Source organism: Vulpes vulpes, unplaced genomic scaffold (assembly GCF_048418805.1).
Source record: "Vulpes vulpes isolate BD-2025 unplaced genomic scaffold, VulVul3 u000000659, whole genome shotgun sequence".
NCBI classification, from domain to species: domain Eukaryota; kingdom Metazoa; phylum Chordata; class Mammalia; order Carnivora; family Canidae; genus Vulpes; species Vulpes vulpes.
The window spans coordinates 526,440-547,955 of NW_027325797.1; the positions used below are offsets into that span (position 1 = coordinate 526,440).

General features: G+C 44.6%; 1 protein-coding gene across 1 annotated transcript; it reads left to right on the forward strand.

Moving 5' to 3' along the window:
- Positions 1-7,257: 7,257 nt before the first annotated feature.
- TCN1 (transcobalamin 1) lies at positions 7,258-20,139 on the forward strand. Its single transcript, XM_026018635.2, has 9 exons — positions 7,258-7,389; positions 9,929-10,108; positions 11,089-11,229; positions 12,317-12,472; positions 13,969-14,159; positions 16,625-16,814; positions 17,821-18,004; positions 19,411-19,529; positions 19,910-20,139. The coding sequence occupies exons 1-9, from the start codon at positions 7,311-7,313 to the stop codon at positions 19,969-19,971; spliced, it is 1,302 nt and encodes a 433-aa protein (XP_025874420.2). The 5' UTR covers positions 7,258-7,310; the 3' UTR covers positions 19,972-20,139.
- The last annotated feature ends 1,377 nt before the right edge of the window (positions 20,140-21,516 follow it).

The window sequence follows — 21,516 nt, forward strand, 5'->3', positions numbered from 1 at the left end:
AGAGTACCTGGAGTGTGTAGCATGAAAACAACGATTGATTGATTGATTGGTTGATTGATTGATTGATTTTAACAACGATTTAATACAGAGTCCTGAAGACATAGAACATTCAAAGTTTTTCAAAAAAAAACAATATTGGTAGTTAGTGCAAAGGAGCAGTCAAAAAAGCTGGGGACACAAGCAGGGGGTGGAGTTTGATGCTACTTTCACCGAAGGAAAAATGCGTCTCAAATTACACCTGCAGTCGGTGCTCTTAAGAGTTCAGAGAGAAAAGACAAGCCACAGAATAGAGGAGATATTCGCAAATCACATATCTGCTAAGGGATTTGTCCCCAGAATATAAAAGAACTCTTACAACTCAGTAATAAAAGAGAAATGGCCCAGTTTAAAAACAGGCAAAAGAACTTTCTGGAGTGATGAAAATGTGCCGTAAGTGATGATGGTTGCACGTGTCTGCGAATGCTCTGACCTGCGGACACGCAGAAGCCCACTGAAACAAAGGCCACGGAAACCGCCTTGTGTGGCTGACTGTATGGGATGTGAATTGTATCTCACAAAAGCTGTTTCTTCAGAAGTGAAGGTGAAAACTGGGAGTGCTCCATGGACCCAGCTGAAGGCTGAGCTCAGCACAACGGTGCAGGCAAAGAGCTAGAGGAGTTTAGAACAGTCTTCCAGCCCTTTGACTCTTCCCTGCGCTTCCTCTGCTCGGCTCTGAAGCTGCTTCCCCAGACTCCTCTGCTAACTGGCTTCTTTTATGAGTAATTGAAGGGAGGTTGGGTGGTGGGGTTTTTTGTTTTGGGTTTTTTTTTAAGATTTTATTTATTTATTTATTTGTTTGTTTGTTTGTTTGTTTATTTATGATAGACACATAGAAAGAGAAGCAGAGACACAGGCAGAGGGAGAAGCAGGCTCCCCGTGGGGATCCCGACGTGGGACTCGATCCCGGGACCCCAGGGTCACGCCCTGAGCCAAAGGCAGACGCTCAACCACTGAGCCACTCAGGTGCCCCTGGATGGTAGGGTTTTATAGCTGATTCCATGGCCTGTCATCTACCTTCCAGGAATGCCCGGGGATTTGACCCTCGGTTAACTCTCCTAACATCAACTCGGGGAATGGTTATGAACTTAACTAGAGCAGATGTAAAATGAACGACAACCTAGAAGACTCTGTATTGTTTCGCCGCTGCCGTCCCAGGGGATGGGGGCTAGTCACACGTACTTGAGGGGGGCTGCGTAACTAACCAGGTAGATATAAAAGGTGAAGCGACCCCAGCACTGGTGGTTTCCTTAACCTAAGGTTGTCCATATGCGCCCAAGCCCCAACCCTCTTGGCCATGCCCATCTCAAGTGCGGAATGACTAGAGAAGCTGTGCCTGGGAGTCACAACATCTCCGCTGTGTTGACTCTGTGCGTGCTGAGGAGTTCCGTGCCATGGAGCCTTCTGTATGGCTAAGTAAACCTGGTCCTGGGTGAAGCCTGTTGTGCTTCATGACTTTGACTGTCAACGTGCATCCAACCTCACTGCCGCTGGAAGAGCAGAGGGGCCATGGCAGAGGCATTGCCAGGCGACTGGAGGGCGGGAAAAGAGAAAGAGGAGGGTCTAGGCTGTTTCTTCCCATGAATCTCTTCTCCTGAGACACCTCCAGTGGGCCTACATCCTGCCACACAGCCCTATTTTCCGTCACCTCCATCGGCCTCTCCAGGGCTGGGATGGTGTCCCTCTGCAGTTGCTAAACTCTGATAGGAGTAAACTCCTATCTTCTATTTCTTCTCTCAGTTCCCACAAACCTCAGAAACTGAACCCTCATATTATCAAATCACTCGATTGAACTGCCTGGCTTGGTTTCCACTTTCCTAACTGGACCCTGACCAACGCAGTTCAAAGCAGGAGTGGTCTTACAAAATAGAGCCTTATGTTAGGAGGTTGGAATTGAATGCTTATTTACGCTGGTAGGAATGCAGCATCGTGTCACTGTCAGTAGAAAATGACTCATTAATTACATGTGGTTAAAAAAAAATAACAGGGACACCTGGGTGGCTCAGCGGTTTAGAGCCGCCTTCAGCCCAGGGTGTGATCCTGAAGTCTCAGGATCGAGTCCCACGTCGGGTTCCCTGCATGGAGCCTGCTTCTCCCTCTGCCTATGTTTCTGTCTCTGTCTCTGTCTCTCTCTCTGTCTCTCATGAATAAATAAAATCTTAAAAAAAAATGTGGTGTTACATGTGTAACATATTAATATATGTTAATCACATCATTAACATATTAATAGCATATGGTAGCGTTGCACTGGCTTCTCTGTCATCTATTATTTCTTAGCGTGTTGGGCCAGTTGAGGGCAAGATTTTTGGAGATCAGTCGGCTTCTGTGGTTGGCTGTGATTGCAGGAATAATTAAGGGGACCATGTGGTGAGATGCTGCTTCTGACATCACAGGTCAGCTTACAGGAATAAAATTGTAAATTCAAGATCTTAATCTGTTCAACTTACAGTCAGAAAAACAGACAGCTTCTACACAAGCCTGACCAGATGCAATTATTTCTTACACCCACAGGCCAGGGGACTTGGAGAATTGAAGCTACAATCTGACTGCACAGCTTTACAGAATGGAAGTTTAGCGTGTAGCCCACCAAAGCCTCCACAGCAAAGATTTGGTCATTGACTAGGAAGGACTCTGAGACTTAAGGTGAGTGCTCTGAAAATACTTTGAAGAATCTGGGATTCTTGAATCACCCAAGCGCTTTGAAACTTCCTTTTGCTTTTCCTATCCTGACTGAAAAGATTAGCTTTCCTTTGCTTGGAGACCCTATGATGATCTCATTTGATGCAGTTTTCTTGCAAGGATATGCCTGTTCTCCTTAAAGCCTGTGCCTATGATCACTCGTTGTCTCGGGAACCATCACTGTTGTCAGATCCCAGTGTTACCCAAGAAGACAGCGGCAAACTTAGACCCAAGAGAAGATAGTTTAAACACAAAACTAAAATAAATAAATAAATAAATAAATAAATAAATAAATAAATAAATAAAAATTTAAAAAATCAAAAAAAAAAGAACACAAAACTAATTACGAGATCTCCATAATTAACATTTGCAGAAACCTACAGAGCATGTCTGGATTTGGATTCTTGGTGTGTTAGACCAGAGAAGACACAGTTTAATGGTGGATGATGCCAAACTTATTAACATAGATGCGATTCCCAGAGACTATGAAATGTGTGACCTTGAGCAACAGCCAGTGGCTCCACCATTTTTCTTGGTTGATAGTATAGAAGCTGGACTCAGTCGTGACCCACATGAGTAAGAATGTGATGCTCAAAATACACCATCAGAGGCTTAAGGCAACCTGGCAATACTGAAGAGGACTTTATGAAGGGCAACCCATCCACCTTGACTCTTTCCTCCGCAGGGGAGAGTCCAGAGAATATTCTCTTCATGATGGCATTAAGGAATGAATTAACAAGAGGAAATGGTTGGGAATAATAGTGAGAGATCTGGCCAAAGATCCCAACTGGCATAATGTCATCCTAAATTAGCCAGATTAGATGACAGCACTTAATCATCCAAGACAAGGTTGGAGCAATTGCCCTAATTGGCAACACAACCAGAATCACAATAGGAATACTTTAACCTGTGGAGATCTCCGACATCAACTAATGAATCATGGAGTACCTAGGAATGAAATAGGGGATTAGCTTGCTAAAGTATTGCTTAAACTATATAACTGGAAAAAAAAATTCTAAATATCACATGTCAGTTATCTACTGCTGCAAAACTCCCCACTCTGAAACCTGGTGGCTTAATGCAGGCTTTTCTTTTTTTTTTCTTCTTTCTTTTTTTTTTTTTTCTCACAAATCGATGGGTCAGGTCAGCACAAATTTGGGCTAGGTCTAGCTAGGTACTCTATTAATCTTGGCCAGGGTTATTCGTGTTATTTTATTCATCTGGTGGTTCAACCAATGCTAGACAATCCAAAATCTCCTCACACAGCCTCAGGCAGTGGCAGGCTGACAACTGGATTGCGGGAGTTCTCTGTGTGGAATTTCCAGCAGGCCAGCTCCTGTGCAGACACATGCACGAGGGTCTCAGGATCCAAACCACAGAATCTGATGCAAAAGCAATTTTCAAACTTCCTCTTACATCGTATTTGCTAACTTCCTATTGACCCAAGTAAATCACATGAGCAAGGCCAAGATCAAGTCGAAAATTAAAGATATGCCCTGTATGGCGATTTAATTTTAAAAGCATTAGCATGTAGGTTTCATTTAAAGCTTTGAGATTTGATGAGATTACTAAAGGAGAAAGAAGGGTTTCAGACATTGAACCTTAGAATATTACAACTTTTAGAAAATGTAAGTGCCTTAGGAGGAACCAGCAAGAGAACAGCAAAAACGGGCAGTCAGGACTGATCAGAAGGATCAGAAAAGGATCAGTAGAAAGAGAAAACGCTCCATAAAGGATAGAGTTCTAGCCAAGAAAAGTAAGTATGGAGGAAAGAGTAATCAGTCTCAGATGAGATAAATGAGAACTTTAAATCTTCATTGAAAGCAGCAGTGTGGACACGACTTGTGATCCTGAGAAGATCAGTTTTGGTGGAGTGCTCCAATTTCAGGCTTACAACTCCTACTTCCATTTTTATGCATTTTAAGCCTCTGCCCCTTCAAGCCTAATCTCTCAGGAGACATAAATAAAACATGACTATGATGCTGTACATTAGATCCCCAGAATTTGTTCACCCTACAGCTGAGAGCTCACACCCTTTGACCAACATCTCCCCAGATCCCCCAGCCCGTAGCCCCAATTCCTCCACCATCCTACCATCTCCTTCTATGAGTTTGACTTTTTCAAGATGTCATATGTAAGTGATATCATACGCTCTTACTTTGTCTGATTTGTTTCATTTAGCATAATATCCTCGGGCTCCATCCATGTTGTTGCAAATAACAGGATTTCTCTCTTTCCCGTGGGCGACTAATATTGCACTGAATATACCTACCACATCTTCTTTATCCGTTCCTCATCGGACACTTAGATTAATTCCATATCTTGGCTCTCGTGAATAATGCTGCAAAGAACGTAAGAGCGTAACTCTCCCTGTGGATACATGTGCAGGATTCCTGGATCATATGGTAGTTCCAGTTTTAATTTTTGAGGAACCTCCATACTGTTTTCCATAATAACTATATCAATTTACATTCCCACCAACATTGCGCAAGGGTTTCTCCAACACCCAAGCCAACACTTGTTATCGCTTTAATACCAGCCATTCCAACAGGTGGGAGGTGATATCTCACTGCGGTTTTGATACGCATTTGCCTGATGATTAGTGGTGTTGAGCACCTTTTCATGTACCCATTGGCCTTTGGTGTGTCTTCTATGGAAAAATGCCTATTCAGGTCCTTTGCCCATTTTCCAATGGGATTATGGAGGGGATTGCTATTGAGTTGTAGGAGTTCCTTATATATTTTTTATATGAAAACCTTATTAGATACATGGGGCCTAATATTTTTTTCTGTTCTATAGGTCTCCTCTTTATTCTGTTTATTGTTTCTTTGTTCTGCAAAAGCTTTCTAGTTTGAAGTAGTCCCACTTGATAATTTTTGCTTTTGTTGTTTGTGCTTTCGTGTCAAATCAAAAAAAAAAAAACAAAAAAAAAACATAGCCAAGACCAATGTCAAGGAGTTTCTTTGCCTTGTTTTTTCCGATATGTCTGTTAGGTCTATTTATTAGCTTTCTTTAGTGGCGTCATGTTTGTCTGCTTTGTGCTCTGCCTGGACTTACACTTGTGTCTATGTGTTTGAAGGAGCAAACACCTCTCCATCTTTACAGCCGGTTTTCAGCAGGTGAAGACCTTCTCCTGTCAGACTCCTGGGCTACTGGGATTGCCTCTGGGATCACAATCACTCAAGGTTGGAACTGGGTCACCTGGCTGCTCTGGATACTCAGCTGGGTCTGTAAACCACAAGCCTATTATCAGGTGCATGATGGTCCTGGCTCCTGCTGGGTCACTGGATAGGTCTTTGCCTGAGCAGGACTGTCCCTGAACCATCGCTGAGAGCGGACGGAGGCAGGTCACAGGGTCACTTCAGGATCCATAGTTGGACCAAGCTCAGCCGGCCGCCTCCTAGACACTGATGGGTGTGTCTGTCTCCCGCTAGGTCCCTGGATGGGCAAGACTGCTTCCAGACCACGGCTGACGTTGGAGCCAGGCCACATCTGCTTCAGAGTCCATAGCTCTAACCAAGATCAGCGGGCCTATCATCCAAGGCTCAGGTGTGCATGATTCCTTCTGGGTCCCTTGGCTGATGGTGCTATTCTTAGGACCAGTGCCAAACAGGAATATAGCCAAGTCCACAAGGAGATGAGGCTGTTTTCTGGTCTGTATCCAGGACCATGGTCAGGAAGCCTGGCTCTTCAGGGTGCAACAGGGAAAAAGGCAAGGAAGAAAACGTAGAGTTTCCAAATTCTGTGCTTTAGATTTTGTGAATACAAGTCTTTTTCTTTGGTGTGCCCTTTCCATACAGCTCTCGGCTGAGGTTTCGCAACCTCCTACCTGGAACTCAAAGCTCCTACATAGAAACTGTTGTCAATGGATGGCTGCTAAGATGATTGGTGCTGGGGGGGAGGGGATATGAGCAGGGGACCTCCTGCTCTACCATCTTGCCAACCCATAGCAAACATTTCAAGGCCAGACTGATAGTATTCTCTACAACACTTGTCACATAAAGCTTGTGACATCTTTCCTGGCGCAGCAAGAACCTGCATTCAGTGTACATCTCTGTGGTTTTCCTTCTGGGTAATGAAACTCTCAGGGCACCTATCTTAGAAAAAAATCATACATCAAAAAACCACTATGCCCAAGATCCTCAGGTGCCAGTCTCCCTCATCTTGCCTGGTTCAATTTCAGTCTCACAACTTCTACTTCCATGTTTATATGTTTTAAGCCTTTGCCCCATCAAATCTAATGTTTCAAGAGGCATAAATAAAAATACAGCCAAAGTGGAATAGAAAAGAGGGAAATATAATTTATTCTCATTGTGCTGAAGACAAGTAATGAATGTGAATCCTAAAGTTTGGGATACTAAACAAAGAAAATTATTTCCTCATCCTCCTTGACCATATCTTTCAAGTCTTCTTCCTGGTTTATCACAATTCTTGGATAAATACATTTGACCACACCCCCTGGCATTGCTCAATATTTGTTTAAGTGAAAGAAGGTGAAGCAAGCAAAAGGAGGAGCTCTCATTACCTTCCGTCATCACCCAATAAATAGCCAGAACACTCAAATTCCCTCACCACTCCAGAACACTCTTGGAGAGATGATACCATCCCACCAGCTGCCCCTAGTGGGGCTCCTATTGTTTTCTCTTATTCCAAGGCAACAATGCGAGATCTGTGGTAAGTATGCATTGAGCTAAAATTGCTCCTAGTGTGATAGTCTTCTAAAGTCTACTGGCAGGGGATTTGTGTAGAGGGGCCTGAGAAAAGATCCTATTCCAGTTATATATGTGGTTGGACTCCATGAGTCATGTAAATGTGGTAGGGCATGGTGAGGAGAGCCCCAAAAAGTATGTGAAGAGGGGTCATAGATTCAATGCTAACTTGCCTAATGGTTCTTTCTATATTCAGATTTTCTCCACCGTAGCAACCCTACCAAGCAACTGTCTATTCTTCTTCATTTTCAATGATAGAATATTCATGATCCCAGAAATTCTTCAAAATCATAGAAAGTTATTTTTTGAATTTGGGATGCAATCTTTCCTTCCAAATAATGAAGCCTTCTTTCCTGTCATTATCGAGTTTAGATGTTCCAAGCTATACATCTCCTTCCTTCCAAGTTTTCCCCACAGGACATGGGTACATCTCTCCTCTGGGCATAGGATCCCAAGATTCTGTGATTCTATTAAAAATTAAGAGAAAGAAAAACTGGTTCAGGTGTAGCATGACTCCTTACTAGCTGAATGATTCAATGTTTATGAATTTTTTTGGCTTCATCCATACATTGAGCATAATTGGGGAAAGGTGTTGAAGCAGGTGATGTCATGAAGTCTGGTATAGCTCTCAGATGCATGATTCCTCTTTCGTATGTCTTCACCCGGGAATTGAGCTTAAACCCAGTCCAAGGATGACTACATGCTGCCATCTGTGGCCATCTTCCTGGTGCTCTGTAGCCTACAAGAAGAGGTGAACAGCCCAGCAGAAAGACCTGTGTTCACACAAGCTAAAGCACAAACTCTTCTGACTCTAATTTTCCTTCCTGGTCTGTCATTTCCTCTGTTGTATCTTAAGAACAGGGGGTCTCTGTGGAGGTTTCAAACTTGAATTCATTGTACAAAATAATTAACTTTTGTCTTTAGTGGTCAAGGAAGCTGACGAGTTGCAGCCCAGGAACCGAAAAGTCTATTTCATTTTGCCTAATGGTTCTATTTCAGTGCCAGAAAATCTGCTGAACTGGATGCTTCCACAAAATCTCTGACATGACCCAACAATTGCCCGATTGTTCTGGTACTTTCTACCAGGACTTTCTACCACCACTGGTTCAGATCTCCCTGATTCTCTTTTAAAGAGAAGAAAGGTAGACTGGTGCCTGGCTGGTAGAGCATGTGACTCCTGATCTCAGAGTCGTGATTCTGAACCCCATGCTGTGTGGAGAGAACACACACTTCCTTGATTCTCTAAGTAGAGTGATAGAGACTCCAGTTGAGCTAAAACTGAGAATGTGTTTATTTTACAGTATATTAAGTGACTTCTTGTCTAATATACATATAATTTTATTTATGTATAGTATATATGTATATACATATACTATATAATAGATGATAATACACACAATTTTAAAATAAGGGAAGGTCAGGAAAATGACATAAGTCACTCATAGTCCTAAGTATGAAGAATCCCACCAAGGTCCAGCTGACATAGGGCTCATGCTCTTCTCAGTATCCCACTAACCCAAGAGATAATCTGGAGATGGGTAGGATTTTTCTTGGCAGTGTGAGCAAAGTACATTTTTTAAATTTTTATTTATTTATTTGAGAGAGAGAGAGAGAGAGAGAGAGTGACCATGAGCAGGGGAAGGGGCAGACTCCACACTGACTGTAGAGCCCAACGTTGGGTTTGATCCCACAACCCTGAAGTCATAACCTGAGTTGAAATCAAGAGTCAACCACTTAACCAACTGAACTAACCAGGTGCTCCTGAACAAAGTATATTTAAGAACGTTTTAAGTGGTAACGAACTCTTCTTATTTTCCTCCAGTTCTTGGGGTCTCTGGACCCTCTTTTCACTTCCACAGTAGAATGTGACTCCCCTCATCCTCTCCCTTGAGATGTGGGCTACGACTAGAGGGTCTTCTGAAAGGCACATGCTGCTAAATAACGATCTTGATGCCAGGCCAGTTGGGCAAGCAGACAATTCAGCTCTGGGGTCAGTCACCACCGTAACTTAGAGCTGCTGCCTTCTTTCTGTCAATATTAACCTGATGGAGTCAGAAGATGGAGAAGGGAAAGAACTGAATCTGGCAAGTAGAAAGGACTACAGACTGGGAGTCAGAAGACATGTAGCCTAGTCTCCGTTAAGCCTTCAGTTACGGAGGTCTTAAGGACACCCACCAGGCGTCACCCTCCAAGTCAGGGAAGGATACTAAGTCTCCCGGGAGGACTGGTACTCTGCCCGTACACAAAGGTCAGGCTGGAACAGCTGTTAGAACGTGGAGATGCTTCCACGCTAGTTAGGGAAGGAGTAATGACCGTGACATAGCAGAGATCCAGACCCACCTGTGGATTGTTCCAGCAACATAGCCCGTGGCCGCTGGATCGCTCCGTCGGCACCGTCTCTGTTATCCGTTACTAAATGTATCAATGCCACCTCTGTTCCTGGCGTTCCTGTTCCCTGATGTGTTCTCAGTGTGCATTTCTTATTTCCTCCTCTCCTGCCGCAGAGATAAGCAGAGAAAACTACACGGCTCTAAATCCTCTGATAAACACAATGCTCAATTCAAAATATAGCAAAGGAATCCAGGCCGCCAATGTCCTACTGTCCCTCAGACTTGGTGGGATCCTGAACCAAAGCCAAGAGCAACAGCTGATGAGACAAATCATTCGCACCGTGGAAAATAAAGGTGAGTGCCTACGTTCCCTCGAAGGTGTGGGGCAAGACTGACCTATGACCTCCCGCCAGCTGTCTTAGGCAGAACCGCAGAAGCCCTGCTGCCCTACCCTAGCTGTAGGACCTGAGGGGACAGCGGTGCCCCAAGCACCAATCCCCTGCCCAGGACTCCGTAGCTGGGCCCTACTTCTTTGGGTCCTGAAAAGCATTTTCCTTCAAAAGGTCACAAGGAAAAGCAAAAGAAACCATAGACTCTTACCCACGGACGGCGTTACGCGAGCTAGACAGGGTAGGGCTCGTCAGGAAGCTGGCGGTAGCAAGAGAAGCGCGGAAAGGCAGAGGAGGACTGGGCTGTCTCTGTTCTTGTTTGTGCTTAGGGAGGAGGGAGACGGAGACAGAGCCCCCGGCGCTCGGGACAGAGACCCCCACGGCTCCGCCCCACCATCCTGGGATCATGATCAGAGCCAAAATCAAGAGTCAGACACTTAACAAACTGAGCCAGGGGTTGAGGGCGGCTCCACCCTGAGTCCTTCGTGCCAATCCTGAGCCTTAGCTTCCTCACTGAGATAAGGGGGAGATGAAGCCCCCCTACCTACCTCACAGGATTATTGTCAGAGTTACAAGAGGTCTGAGAATGTTGATACCCTGTAAGGAAGAACATCCAAGTATTACTATCTTGGCAAGACAGCACCTACAAGAGAGTAAATCCCAAGGCAGCATTATCTACTTCTTTTCTTTTAAAATTTTTATAAGGATCCCATGATTCCAAAAACCTCCTATGATGTCATGGGGAAGACTGTGAACTAGCTTGCATTTATACCGCACTGCTAGAAGTCTCTGCTTTGGGAATAAGGAAGAGAACAATAAAATATTGGTAGAGAGTAGAAAAAAAGGAAGAACTGACAGGTAATGTCAGTCACAAGACAGACAGGAGGCCAAAAAAAATCACAAGCAGGTACCTCGTTAAACTTGAACATTTTTTTTTTTTTTCAGAGTCGTCTTTAACCTCGGGACAGCTCGCCTTGTCTATCCTGGCTTTGGGAGCATGTAAAAGGCCTGATGAAATGTTTAAAAATTACTCAGACCTGGTCAGACAACTAGAAAATAAATTCCAAGAAGAAATTAAAAATATGGGTGAGAATCAAATGTTCAGAGACCCTGGACGACCTAGTGTCTTCCTCCACTGGTTCAGAACTGAACGAAGTTTCCCCCCGGCCTTTCCTTCTCCTCTTCCTTCTATGCACCCCGCACATCTTTGCGGATCACTTGCCCTTCTTCCCTCTTTCAACGTGCATCTTGAGTTTTCAAACACATTCAAACGAGCACCGACCCTACATCCACCTTGCTTATGACGCTGCACACGCGCACACACGAGCTTACAGGAGACCGTTGTCTCTTCTGCAGAAGCGTGGCTTTTAGACGAATAGTGAATGCACCAGAAATAGCTGAGGACACAGACGCTATGTCGTTGTATGAAGGCACTCGAGCCACGCTCCAGAAGAGCTACCGAGGCCAGGAGCACTTCCCTGCCGGGAAAAACACGCTGACTGTGGTGGCTGTTCGCGCCGCGCGATGTTTTAATCTGAACGCCCACCCAGTATTTACCCTATTGACCATTAAGCCTCTTCGAGCTCATCTCCTTTTGAGGTGGCCTCTACTTCTTCTGCTTCTACTTCTAGGTTGGACACGTTACCCTCGAAAGTGCAAGACGCTTAGCGGCAGGAAATCTGGGTTCTAGTCCCAGCTCTGTAACCACCTGAGTCTCAGGATGGTATTTTAATCTCTTTAGAGCCGAGTTTCCTCAGTTATAAAGTAAAAAGAGTTAAGTTGAATTTGAAGATCCTTCACAGCCTTTACATTTCTCAGGTTTGCTGATCCTACAAATGACCTTCCTCCCTCTCTCACTCACCTCTCCTTAAGTGTAAAGAAATTCTAATACAGAACATGAAGACTCCTAATTCTGGGAAATGAACTAGGGGTGGTGGAAGGGGAGGAGGGCGGGGGGTGCGGATGAATGGGTGACGGGCACTGAGGGGGGCACTTGACGGGATGAGCACTGGGTGTTATTCTGTATGTTGGCAAATTGAACACCAATAAAAAATAAATTTATTATAAAAAAAAGAAAAAAAAAGAAATTCTAATAAAGCAAGTAGGAATAGACTGAAATTTTATTATTCAAGTATTGTTTCCATGAGTAAGGTATGTCTTTCCTCCCTGACAGAAGAACATGATGATAATCCACTGACTAACTACTACCAGCTCAGCCTGGACGTTTTGGCCTTGTGTCTGTTCAGTGGGAATTACTCAATCTCTATAGTTGCTAGAAAATTCAATCCTGAAAATAAAAACTACTATTTTCATGGACAGTTCTCAGTAGGTGAGTCATCCACACAATTCCCTCAGTGGAGAGGACATGGTCACTGGTAAGTCTTTTCCTTCAAGTTTTTCTACCAGTAAATACTTAGACGCTTTTTTACCCTCTTTACGGTAGTGATCAGGGAGGGGAATTCTCTTCTTGAAAGGAATGGATGTGGGGGGTGGGGGGAGGAGGCTTTAAGCATCTTTGTAGATGTGTAATACAGTAGAAAGATCCAGTTCCTAAGCTACCTCTTCTTTGAATTATATAACCAAGAGATGTTACCTTTTTTAAAAAATATATATATTTATTTATTTATTTTTGAGAGAGAGAGAGAGTGTGTGTGCATGATTTGGGGAAGGGGCAAAGAGAAAGGGAGAAGCAGACTCCTCACTGATGACAGAGCCAGACAGGGGGCTCGATCCCAGGACCCTGAGATCATGACCTGAGCCGACCATCAAACATTTAACTGCCTGAGCCCCCCAGGTGCCTCATGGATGTTAACTCTTGGCCTTAATTTTCCCAGCTGTAAAATAAGGATAGATAGTGAGAATGTTCGTATAAGACATTTTAGCAAGTATAAGTATTAGAAAAAGGAAAACACTGGAATTCATTGATCTTAACTTTGCCTCTTTCTCTAATTTACTGGGACCATTTATATGTGTGGGCTTACTTGGACAACACAACCTCTCCAGGGACAAGGCCCAATATTTTGATCAATAAAATCTGTATCCCCAATAGAGAAGGACTGGAAATTTTTTCCTGGGTCAGCTCACACATCCAAAAAGAGGCTTCCTCTAGAGAGCTAGTTCTGTTGCTCAGCCCCTCTGGACCCAGATACACAAGCTCATCTTTCTCCAAGAAGCCCAAAGAAAAGAGCCACTCAACGTCTCTGGATAATAGGGAGAATATGGGATTCCTTTCTATGGGAGAGGGAAGGTACCACAGCTAAAGAATGCGGGGGGAGCTAAGTAACAAACCAGAAAAAAAAGGCCTTATCCTCCCTTCTTCCAATCTCTTGCCTCATCCTCCCTCTTAAGAAGCTTTATTGGAAAACAGTTCTCTTAAGTGCTGTTGATCAGCCTAATGGAAACATTGGAACATTGCAAAGACATATTTTGATTTATCATCCTGAGTTCTCTCGACTCTTGCCAATATGGCTGAGAGATGAACAATGGGAAGCCAAGATGTTGAAGGGAAAGACTATTCATGTGTATGCACCTGCAAATCCATATGTGTCTCTATGACCAGCAGGTGAGTTATTAAGTACGAGGCCCAGGGTTACGCAACATGAGGAAGGGATCTTGAAATATTTGAGTGGTTAATGCCAGAAGAACAACTGCTCTACTTCAAGTCCTTTTCTCCCATTATCAACTAGCATGGCCAGTCTTCTCAGTTTGCCCAGATCTGCCTCTTTTTCAGCAATGATAATCCTACACACCAGGAGATCCCTCGGTCCAAGGCAAACCGGAATGGTTGGTCACTCACCCTATCACTGATGTTTTATTTCCTGGCAGATACCGGTGCAATGGCTGTCCTGGCTCTGACCTGTGTGAAGAGGGAGAAAACAAATAGTCAGAACATAATGTATAAACAGGATTTAGAGATCATTGATGGTCATATAGCGTCACTGATAAGGAAGATTCTGTCTCAGAAAAAGGAAGATGGCCTCATCGGAAACATATATAGTACAGGAGAAGCTATGCAGGTAAGCCGGCGACAGAGAAGGGAGTCACGAAGGAAAGAAATACTGAATCCTCTCTTCTTGTCCCCTAAGCCATTACTCGTTCTGCTTCCTCTACTAACTGATTTCATGTGATTCCTCTCCCCGATGGAAATGTCTTCTCCTCACCCCTGATCCTTATCTTTCCATGTCCAGTGCTTCCGTGAAGCTCTTCTAGACTACAGCTTTTTAAAGAAATTCTAGAGTCTGCTACAACCTACTATATTGTTTCATCAAATGCAATTTAACACTTTGCTGTCCACCAGTGTTGGGTGCTTGTCTCCTACTTCCTAAATTAGATTCTTGTTGTCCCAGTGACGAGAGGCAGTGCCAGCAGTAGCATCTAGTATTTATTGCTGTGCCCATTGATGCACACAACAACCCAATGAGGAAAAAATTACTGCCTCCATTTCCCAGAATAAGAGCATGAGTCATGGAGTGTCGGTAACTTGCCTGACGTTACGAAGCCAAAAAGTGATTCAGACCTAAGCGGCTGGTTTCAGTACTCATACTCAGCACCTCCTCTGTCCTGCATATGCCCCTTGATGTGTGGGGCTTTATTCCTGCGTTCACTCACCAGTTTGCTCAACTCTAAGGGATAGGTACAAGAGGGGAAGGGAGATTTACAGAAAAAATATTTCGCTGAGTCGTTAGTAGAAGTAGGGGCCCGGAGGTCAGGTCACCCCAGGAGGAGAGAGCTTCTCAAGGGAGAGAGGACAGCAGGAAAAAGGCCAGAGGCACAAAAGAACATCATGTATTTTAGGGAGATCAAGGTGTTCAACGTGGCCACTGCGGGGTCCCTGGGAAAAATTACAAGAAGGAGCTGGGGTGTCACAGGGGTCCAATCACAAAGGTGGTTTTCACTGTTGGTGCTGTTGAGGCTGCTGTCTGCCTTGCTGAGTTTGAACTTCACAAAACAGGGCTTGCCCGTTCTGACTGTGCATTTGAATCCGCTGGAGAAGGTTTTGGAAAACACTAATGTTCCAGCACCGCACCAGCCAGCCAACATGGAAACTTAGAGGTAGAGCATGAGCCTTGCTCTGGTTTTAAGACCCTACAAGAGACGTTAATTCACAGCCAGCTTGAGAGCTGCTTGCCTACAAAATGGTTTTTAAGATTTTATTTATTTATTCATGAGAGACACACAGAGAGAGGCAGAGACACAGGCAGAGGGAGGAGAAGCAGGCTCTGTAATCCGGGATCAGGCCCTGAGCCAAAGGCAGCTGCTCAACCGCTGAGCCACCCAGGCTGCCCTACAAAATAGTTAAGAGGAAATGAAATAGGATCCTTTTCTTTAAATATCCCACAAATGCTTGCTGACTTCTTGGTTAACCTAAAGGGTCTTCAGGAGAAAATGAAAAGGGGAATTGTCCTTCCCTGAGAAACTACAGAGCGATGTCTACGGGTCCAGCCCATTTTAGGCCTTGTGTTACTCACTCTGACACCCTCCTAACTTTTCCTGCCCCATCATGCTGCCCCCCTCAATCCAGTTTACAACCGCTGCTTGGACAGTTTCTATTCAAGAGCCCATTGGACTCCCCATTGTTAAGCAAATAACGTCGCACACTTCACCCTGCAGCTGTAGGGTGCACCAGTGCAGCCCCAAGCTCGTCCTCCAGCCTGTTCTTCCACAGTTGCCCCGAGGCTCCCTGTACACCAGTCTTCCCAGGCCGGGAGGACTCCCCTAGGGATTTTGCTGAAACGGAGAATGTCATCATCACGGGCAGGCCATGCCCTGGCCTCACCTGCTGTAGCACCCTTGACCCTGCCGTTCCCTCTGGGTACACACAGCACTGCTCTCCTGTCCCCTACTGAAAGGCTGTCCTACCTCAAATGCCGCCTTCTCCACCGAGCCTTCTTCAATGTCATGAAGTGTTATGGGCTCGTCTTATGGCCCTAGATGCTTCTCTTAAGCCATCCACCTTAGGGGCTCCTTTAGGATTGTCTGGTTTTTTTTTTTTTTTAAAGATTTTATTTATTTATTCATGAGAGGCAGAGAGAGGCAGATACACAGGCAGAGGGAGAAGCAGGCTCCATGTAGGGAACACGATATGGGTCTCGATCCTGGATCTCCAGGATCAGGCCCTGGGCAGAAGGTGGCACTAAAATGCTGAGCCACCCAGGCTGCCCAGGATTGTCTGTTAAAAGCATTTATCAAGCGTCTCCTATGCGAAAGGTGTTGTTCCAGTGTCAAGGCTACAAGAGTGAATATGGTAGAGAAAGTCTGTTCTCCTTTTGCCATTATCAGTTGTGTTGTTGAGCAAACTCCCCATCCCCTCCCCAAAGACTAGTTTATAAATTTCTTGGTGGCAGGAAAGGTATCCTAGCTATATCCAAGGCGCTGCCCCGTGGTCAACGGCCAGTAAATACTGACCGAACTAGTTGCATGTAGGCTCTCCCCTTGTTTGGTGTTTCTCTCACGCCCTCCCATTCTCTGTCTCTCACATTAGGCTCTCTTTGTCTCATCACACTATTACAAGGAAAGTCAATGGGACTGTCAAAAAACACGGAATAAAGTGCTTGAGGAAATCCCTGAAGGAGTATTCCGTATGCCAACTGCTGCAGCTCAGATCTTACCTGCCCTGTTGGGAAAGACCTACTTGGATGTTAACAAAGACTCTTCTTGTGTCTACAAATCAGGTTGAGCCCTAAACAGCACGGTCCCCGAAGCACGTGAGACTAAGGTGTCCTTAGGGACCACAAGTGACCAGATAAACCGCTAAAGCATAACCGTTCCCAGATAGAACTCAGTCCTCCATGTCTCAGCAGCGATCGTAACCGCCCGAGGATTTGTTCTGAAGAGGGGAGTAGGTGTTTTTCTCGGGTCAGACCTTACTAACCAAGGCAGACTTAATTCGGTGATGTCTGTCTCCAAAGGGATGCTTTGTGATGGCCGGTTAGAGAGAGGTTTGAGCATCATTCCCATTCTGAACAAAGTGAGGTGTCTCTGACTCTCCATTAAGCAGGGAGTGGGCCCTCAGGGAGCTCAGAGGAAGATGGGAGGAATATGGCAGCAGCAGAAGAAATTGAGAGCGTGAGTCATTTATTCAAACAACTGATTTTTCAACAAAGGATGAAAGAAGACTTGACTTTCATCTCTGTTCATTCTGGTTTGGCTATTTATAGGCTTAGGGACCTCACACAAAATGTTTCATCGTATAAACCATATAAAAAATGCAAGTGATAATAGTATCCAACGTGGGTTTTTGTAAGGACGGTGTAAGATAAGCCACGTAAAATCATTAGGGCAGGCCCTGGCACTTAATAGCTTTTCAATACATGTTAAGAAATAGAAAGGCGTCCAAAAAAAGGACGGCATGATCGTATGCTGCGCCAAAGCAAAAACAAAACAACAACAAAACCCCCCAAACTCAGGAGCCTCTGTGAGAAACAGGACACAGGGCAACTGCATTGCTTGAACAGCTGGACGTGGAGCCAAACGCGTGCATTCGCGAGCTGGTGCGATTCTGGTTCAGTCGCACGAGAGCTCGGCCCCTTGGTTGATGATTCTTGCTCCTTGTAGCAAATCCTCCTCCTCTGCGTAAAGGAATGGGGGCCGGGGGAGGGGTTGGATGGGCTGTAAACTCAAACATCAGTTTTTATTATTCTGAATAGTAATTCTTCTCTGCCTCTCTGCCTCTGCCAGGTGCCTTCAACCTCTCCACCCCGGAGCCTACCTCAGGGCCACCTGCGGTGTCAGGCCCACAGATCCAAGTCAACTACTCCGTGGTAATCAATACAACATACAACACCATGGTCTCTGTGGCAAACGGCTCTGTCTTCCTAGATGTGATGCAGAAAGCTGAGAAAGAAAATGCAACTGTATTTAGGTACGTCGGCAGGTAACCCACGCTGAAGGTGCTTGGCGGTTCTGAAAGACTCGGTAAGAACACGGAAGCACCTGAATGCAAAGTGCATTTGAAACACTCCTTTATGGCAGGGATTACAAAAAAGAGAGAGAGAGAGAGAGAGTGAGAGAGAGAGAGACTTTTCATATTCTAGCACACAGAAGGTATTAAATTAATGTTCACTTAATGGGTGAATAAGTCCCAGGGATCTCTCTTCTGTTGGTTAAATTCTTTTGACAAATAGAAACTCTTAGGTCAGTTATTTGGTGTTTAGAATACGGGGTCATTGGTTTGGAATCATTGACCTCTTTGAAAACCAGATGCCCGTGCGTTGGATGCTGAGCCCAGACAGGTGAACACTCACACGAAACTTGTCCTTTCGGTCAGAGGTTTCACAAGTGCCCTGAAGTCTCTCCATGCCTCCCCTTTTAGATTCATGGAACCCTAGATTAAGGTTGCCCGGCCCAAAGAGGTCAAATATCAAAATTTAGGTATTGACTTTGCCTCTGAAAGGTATGGTTCATTTGACTCCCTAAATCTAATCAGCCATTACTTCGTCTAGTAACGTAAGATACCACAGAGAAAATTATATATGTGGCATGTGATGTAGATATCATAAAGGTTGCTTTCAAGGGCTTCCAGGAAGGCAGAGAAATGTGACCGAGGAATGTGAAACAGACATTGGCCATGTCACTTTTTAATCAAGACAACGTGAAATTTTAAATTTTAAAATGTAAATTTTAAAATTTTTTTAAATTTTTAATCTTTAATTTAAAATTTAAATTTTAAAATTTTAAAATTTTTGAATTTTAGTTTTTTAAATTTTTAATTTTTAAATTTTTAATTTTTTAATTTAAATTTTAAATTTTAAATTTTTTTTAATTTTTAATTTTTTTAATTTTTAATTTTAAATTGTTCTTTCCTGTTGTTCTTTCCTAAGAGAAAACATACTAAGTTATGACGCCTCTAGGACACGAGGCTAACATTTTCTTCTGCTGCTGTAGTATCTTCAACAGGTACTATCTCGGGGTAGAATATTAGTAGTTACTGACTACAGAGTGTTTCCTATGAAGGGAAGCAGGTGCAGAAAATTAGAGGCATCATTCCTCTAATTTAGAATAGATGGTGGAGTTCCTACATCAGAATCATGCAGATTCCTAGTCCCTGCTCAGACCCACAGAATCAAAGTATCTGAGGATCGGGCTGGGAAATCTGTTTTTGTTTTTGTTTTTGTTTTTAATGACTTCAAATGATTCTTAGGTACACTGAAGCCTGAGAAGTGCCCACATAAGGTTGCCTTTGAAAATAATAAGTTCCTAAAAAAATTATATATATATATATAGAATATATATATATGAGTTCCTATAACCTATTTATTTTCCCCCCAGTTTCACTGCGGAGGAAAGCTCTTGGGGCCCCTACATCACCACTGTTCAGGGCATAAAAGCCAACAGTAATGAAAGAACCTACTGGGCGCTCCTGAGCAATGGCAAACCACTGAGCCAAGGTAAGGGAGGGGGTGCCAAAAAGCCCCACAGACTAACAATGCCCCAAACATGCAGAGGTAAAGGTGTGAGCTTTGGTGGGGAATGTGCCAAGGCGTTGAGAAAGTGAGACCCATTATTTGGTGATTTTGTGGCTAAATAATTTGACCCATTGGGCGCCTGGGTGGCTCCGTTAGTTAAGTGTCAGACTCTTGGTTTCAGCTCAGGTCATGATCTCAGGGTTGTGCGATCAAGCCCCGTGTAAGACTCCAGGCTCAGCGGGGAATGTGCCTGAGAGTCTCTCCCTCTCCATCTGCCCCTCACCCTGTTCATGCTCTGTTTCTCTCTAAAATAAATCCTGAAAAAAAAATCATTTGACCCGCTTCTCATTCTTCCTTTTCAGGAGCTGGTAGTTACGTTGTCCATGCGGGCGAGAATTTGGAGGTTCGCTGGAGCAAGTATTAAAATTCAGATCTCCCTCAGCTGCATGGAATCCTTTTGCAGCGGACTTGCAGGTGGAGACTGGCTCCATAACTTCCTTTTCACTCATCTCAGTTTCAAGAGTGGGGTCACTAGCCTCCCCTTCTCTCCGAGTGTGTTCAATAAAAGATCAACGGCAATACAAAAAGAGCATTTCTAATCGTTTCATTTTAAAGGGGATCAATGATGGAGGGAAGACCCCTGTGGGAAGAGGGAAGGGGAAAGGGATCAGACCACGTGTCTAAGCTGGGTTCTACTCAAGGTCCCACTGCTGACTGTGTGGGCGACCTCGGGCGGCGGGTGGGGATGCAGATAAGGTTCTAGATCTAGGCTTGAGGCAGCAGCCAATGAGATCAAGCAGGAAATCTGTAGGGAGACAGCTGTTCGAGGCCCAGGCGTGAGGGACAAACTGAGTGGGCATACGGACCCCGGAGAGGCAGTGGGCAGAGAGGAAAATGCTGCTCTGGAGACACAGGAACAGGGAGGCTTCGACATTAAAAGGCCGGTCCAGAAAGTCTCAGGAATAATATCGTCCCCTCCTCCATCTATCTCCCTTGGAGCCCATTTGTTCTCCTCCCGCATGTATTTTACTTTTACTTCCCCATAAAAATCACTCATATTCATATCATCATGTACATAAAATGCACATGCAGAAAAAAAAATCACCTTCGATGTTTGTTTCTGTAGAACTCACATTTTTAAAAAATATATTAAATCAGGGGCACCTGGGGATGCCTCGGTGGCTCTGCCACTTACCAGCTGACTCTTGGTTTTGGCTCAGGTCATTGATCTTCGGGTCCTGGGATCAGTAGGGTTGGGCTCCTTGCTCAGAGGGGAGCCTGAAGATTCTCTCTCCATCACTCCCAGTCCCTCCCCCAGCTCACACTCTCTTTCCCTTTCTCTCTCAAATAAATACATAAATCTAAAAATGAAAAGTAAAAGTTAATTAGATGTGCCTGGGTGGCTCAGTCAAATGTTAAATGTGAGATTGAGCTTCATGGAGGGCTCCCCACTGAGCACCGGTTCTGAATCTTTCCCCTTCTCCCTCTCCTGTCCCCTCCTTGCTCCTTACACCCTTTGCACACTCTCTCTCTAAAATAATCAATCAATCAATCAATCAATCAATCAAATCCTTAAATAAAGCAACCTCTAAAAGGAAGATGCCTTCAGGCAGAATTAGTTAAATTATTTTATCCATGTCTGCCTCTTTGCTCCCTTGTTTCCTTGGTGATCGTCTTAGTTTCCTCCCCTCCACGACAACCCTGGTCCTGATCCTCAACCCTCAGGATCGACTCCTCCCTATTCTTTATGAATCGGGTGTGACAGATGCCCTCACAGCTGGGCAGCAATGGATCCTATCCCCTGGGGTGCGTCTCTCATCCTGAAAGCTAAGTCAGAGGTGGGGGGATCTCCGGGGTGCGGTGCACATTGCGCAGCAGCCGGCAGACCTGGACGGACTCCACAAGTTACTCAAGGTCCCACTTGGGGGGAAATTGGGGGACAATGGCTTACGGTAATAAATATGCAAAA

Excerpts from the sequence above, each read along its gene's own strand:
- TCN1 (XM_026018635.2), top strand. The coding sequence starts at position 7,311 with ATGATACCATCCCACCAGCTGCCCCTAGTGGGGCTCCTATTGTTTTCT. Across the intron at positions 14,160-16,624 it reads GTACAGGAGAAGCTATGCAG|GCTCTCTTTGTCTCATCACA; the intron begins GTAAGCCGGCGA and ends CTCTCACATTAG. Across the intron at positions 16,815-17,820 it reads TTCTTGTGTCTACAAATCAG|GTGCCTTCAACCTCTCCACC; the intron begins GTTGAGCCCTAA and ends TGCCTCTGCCAG.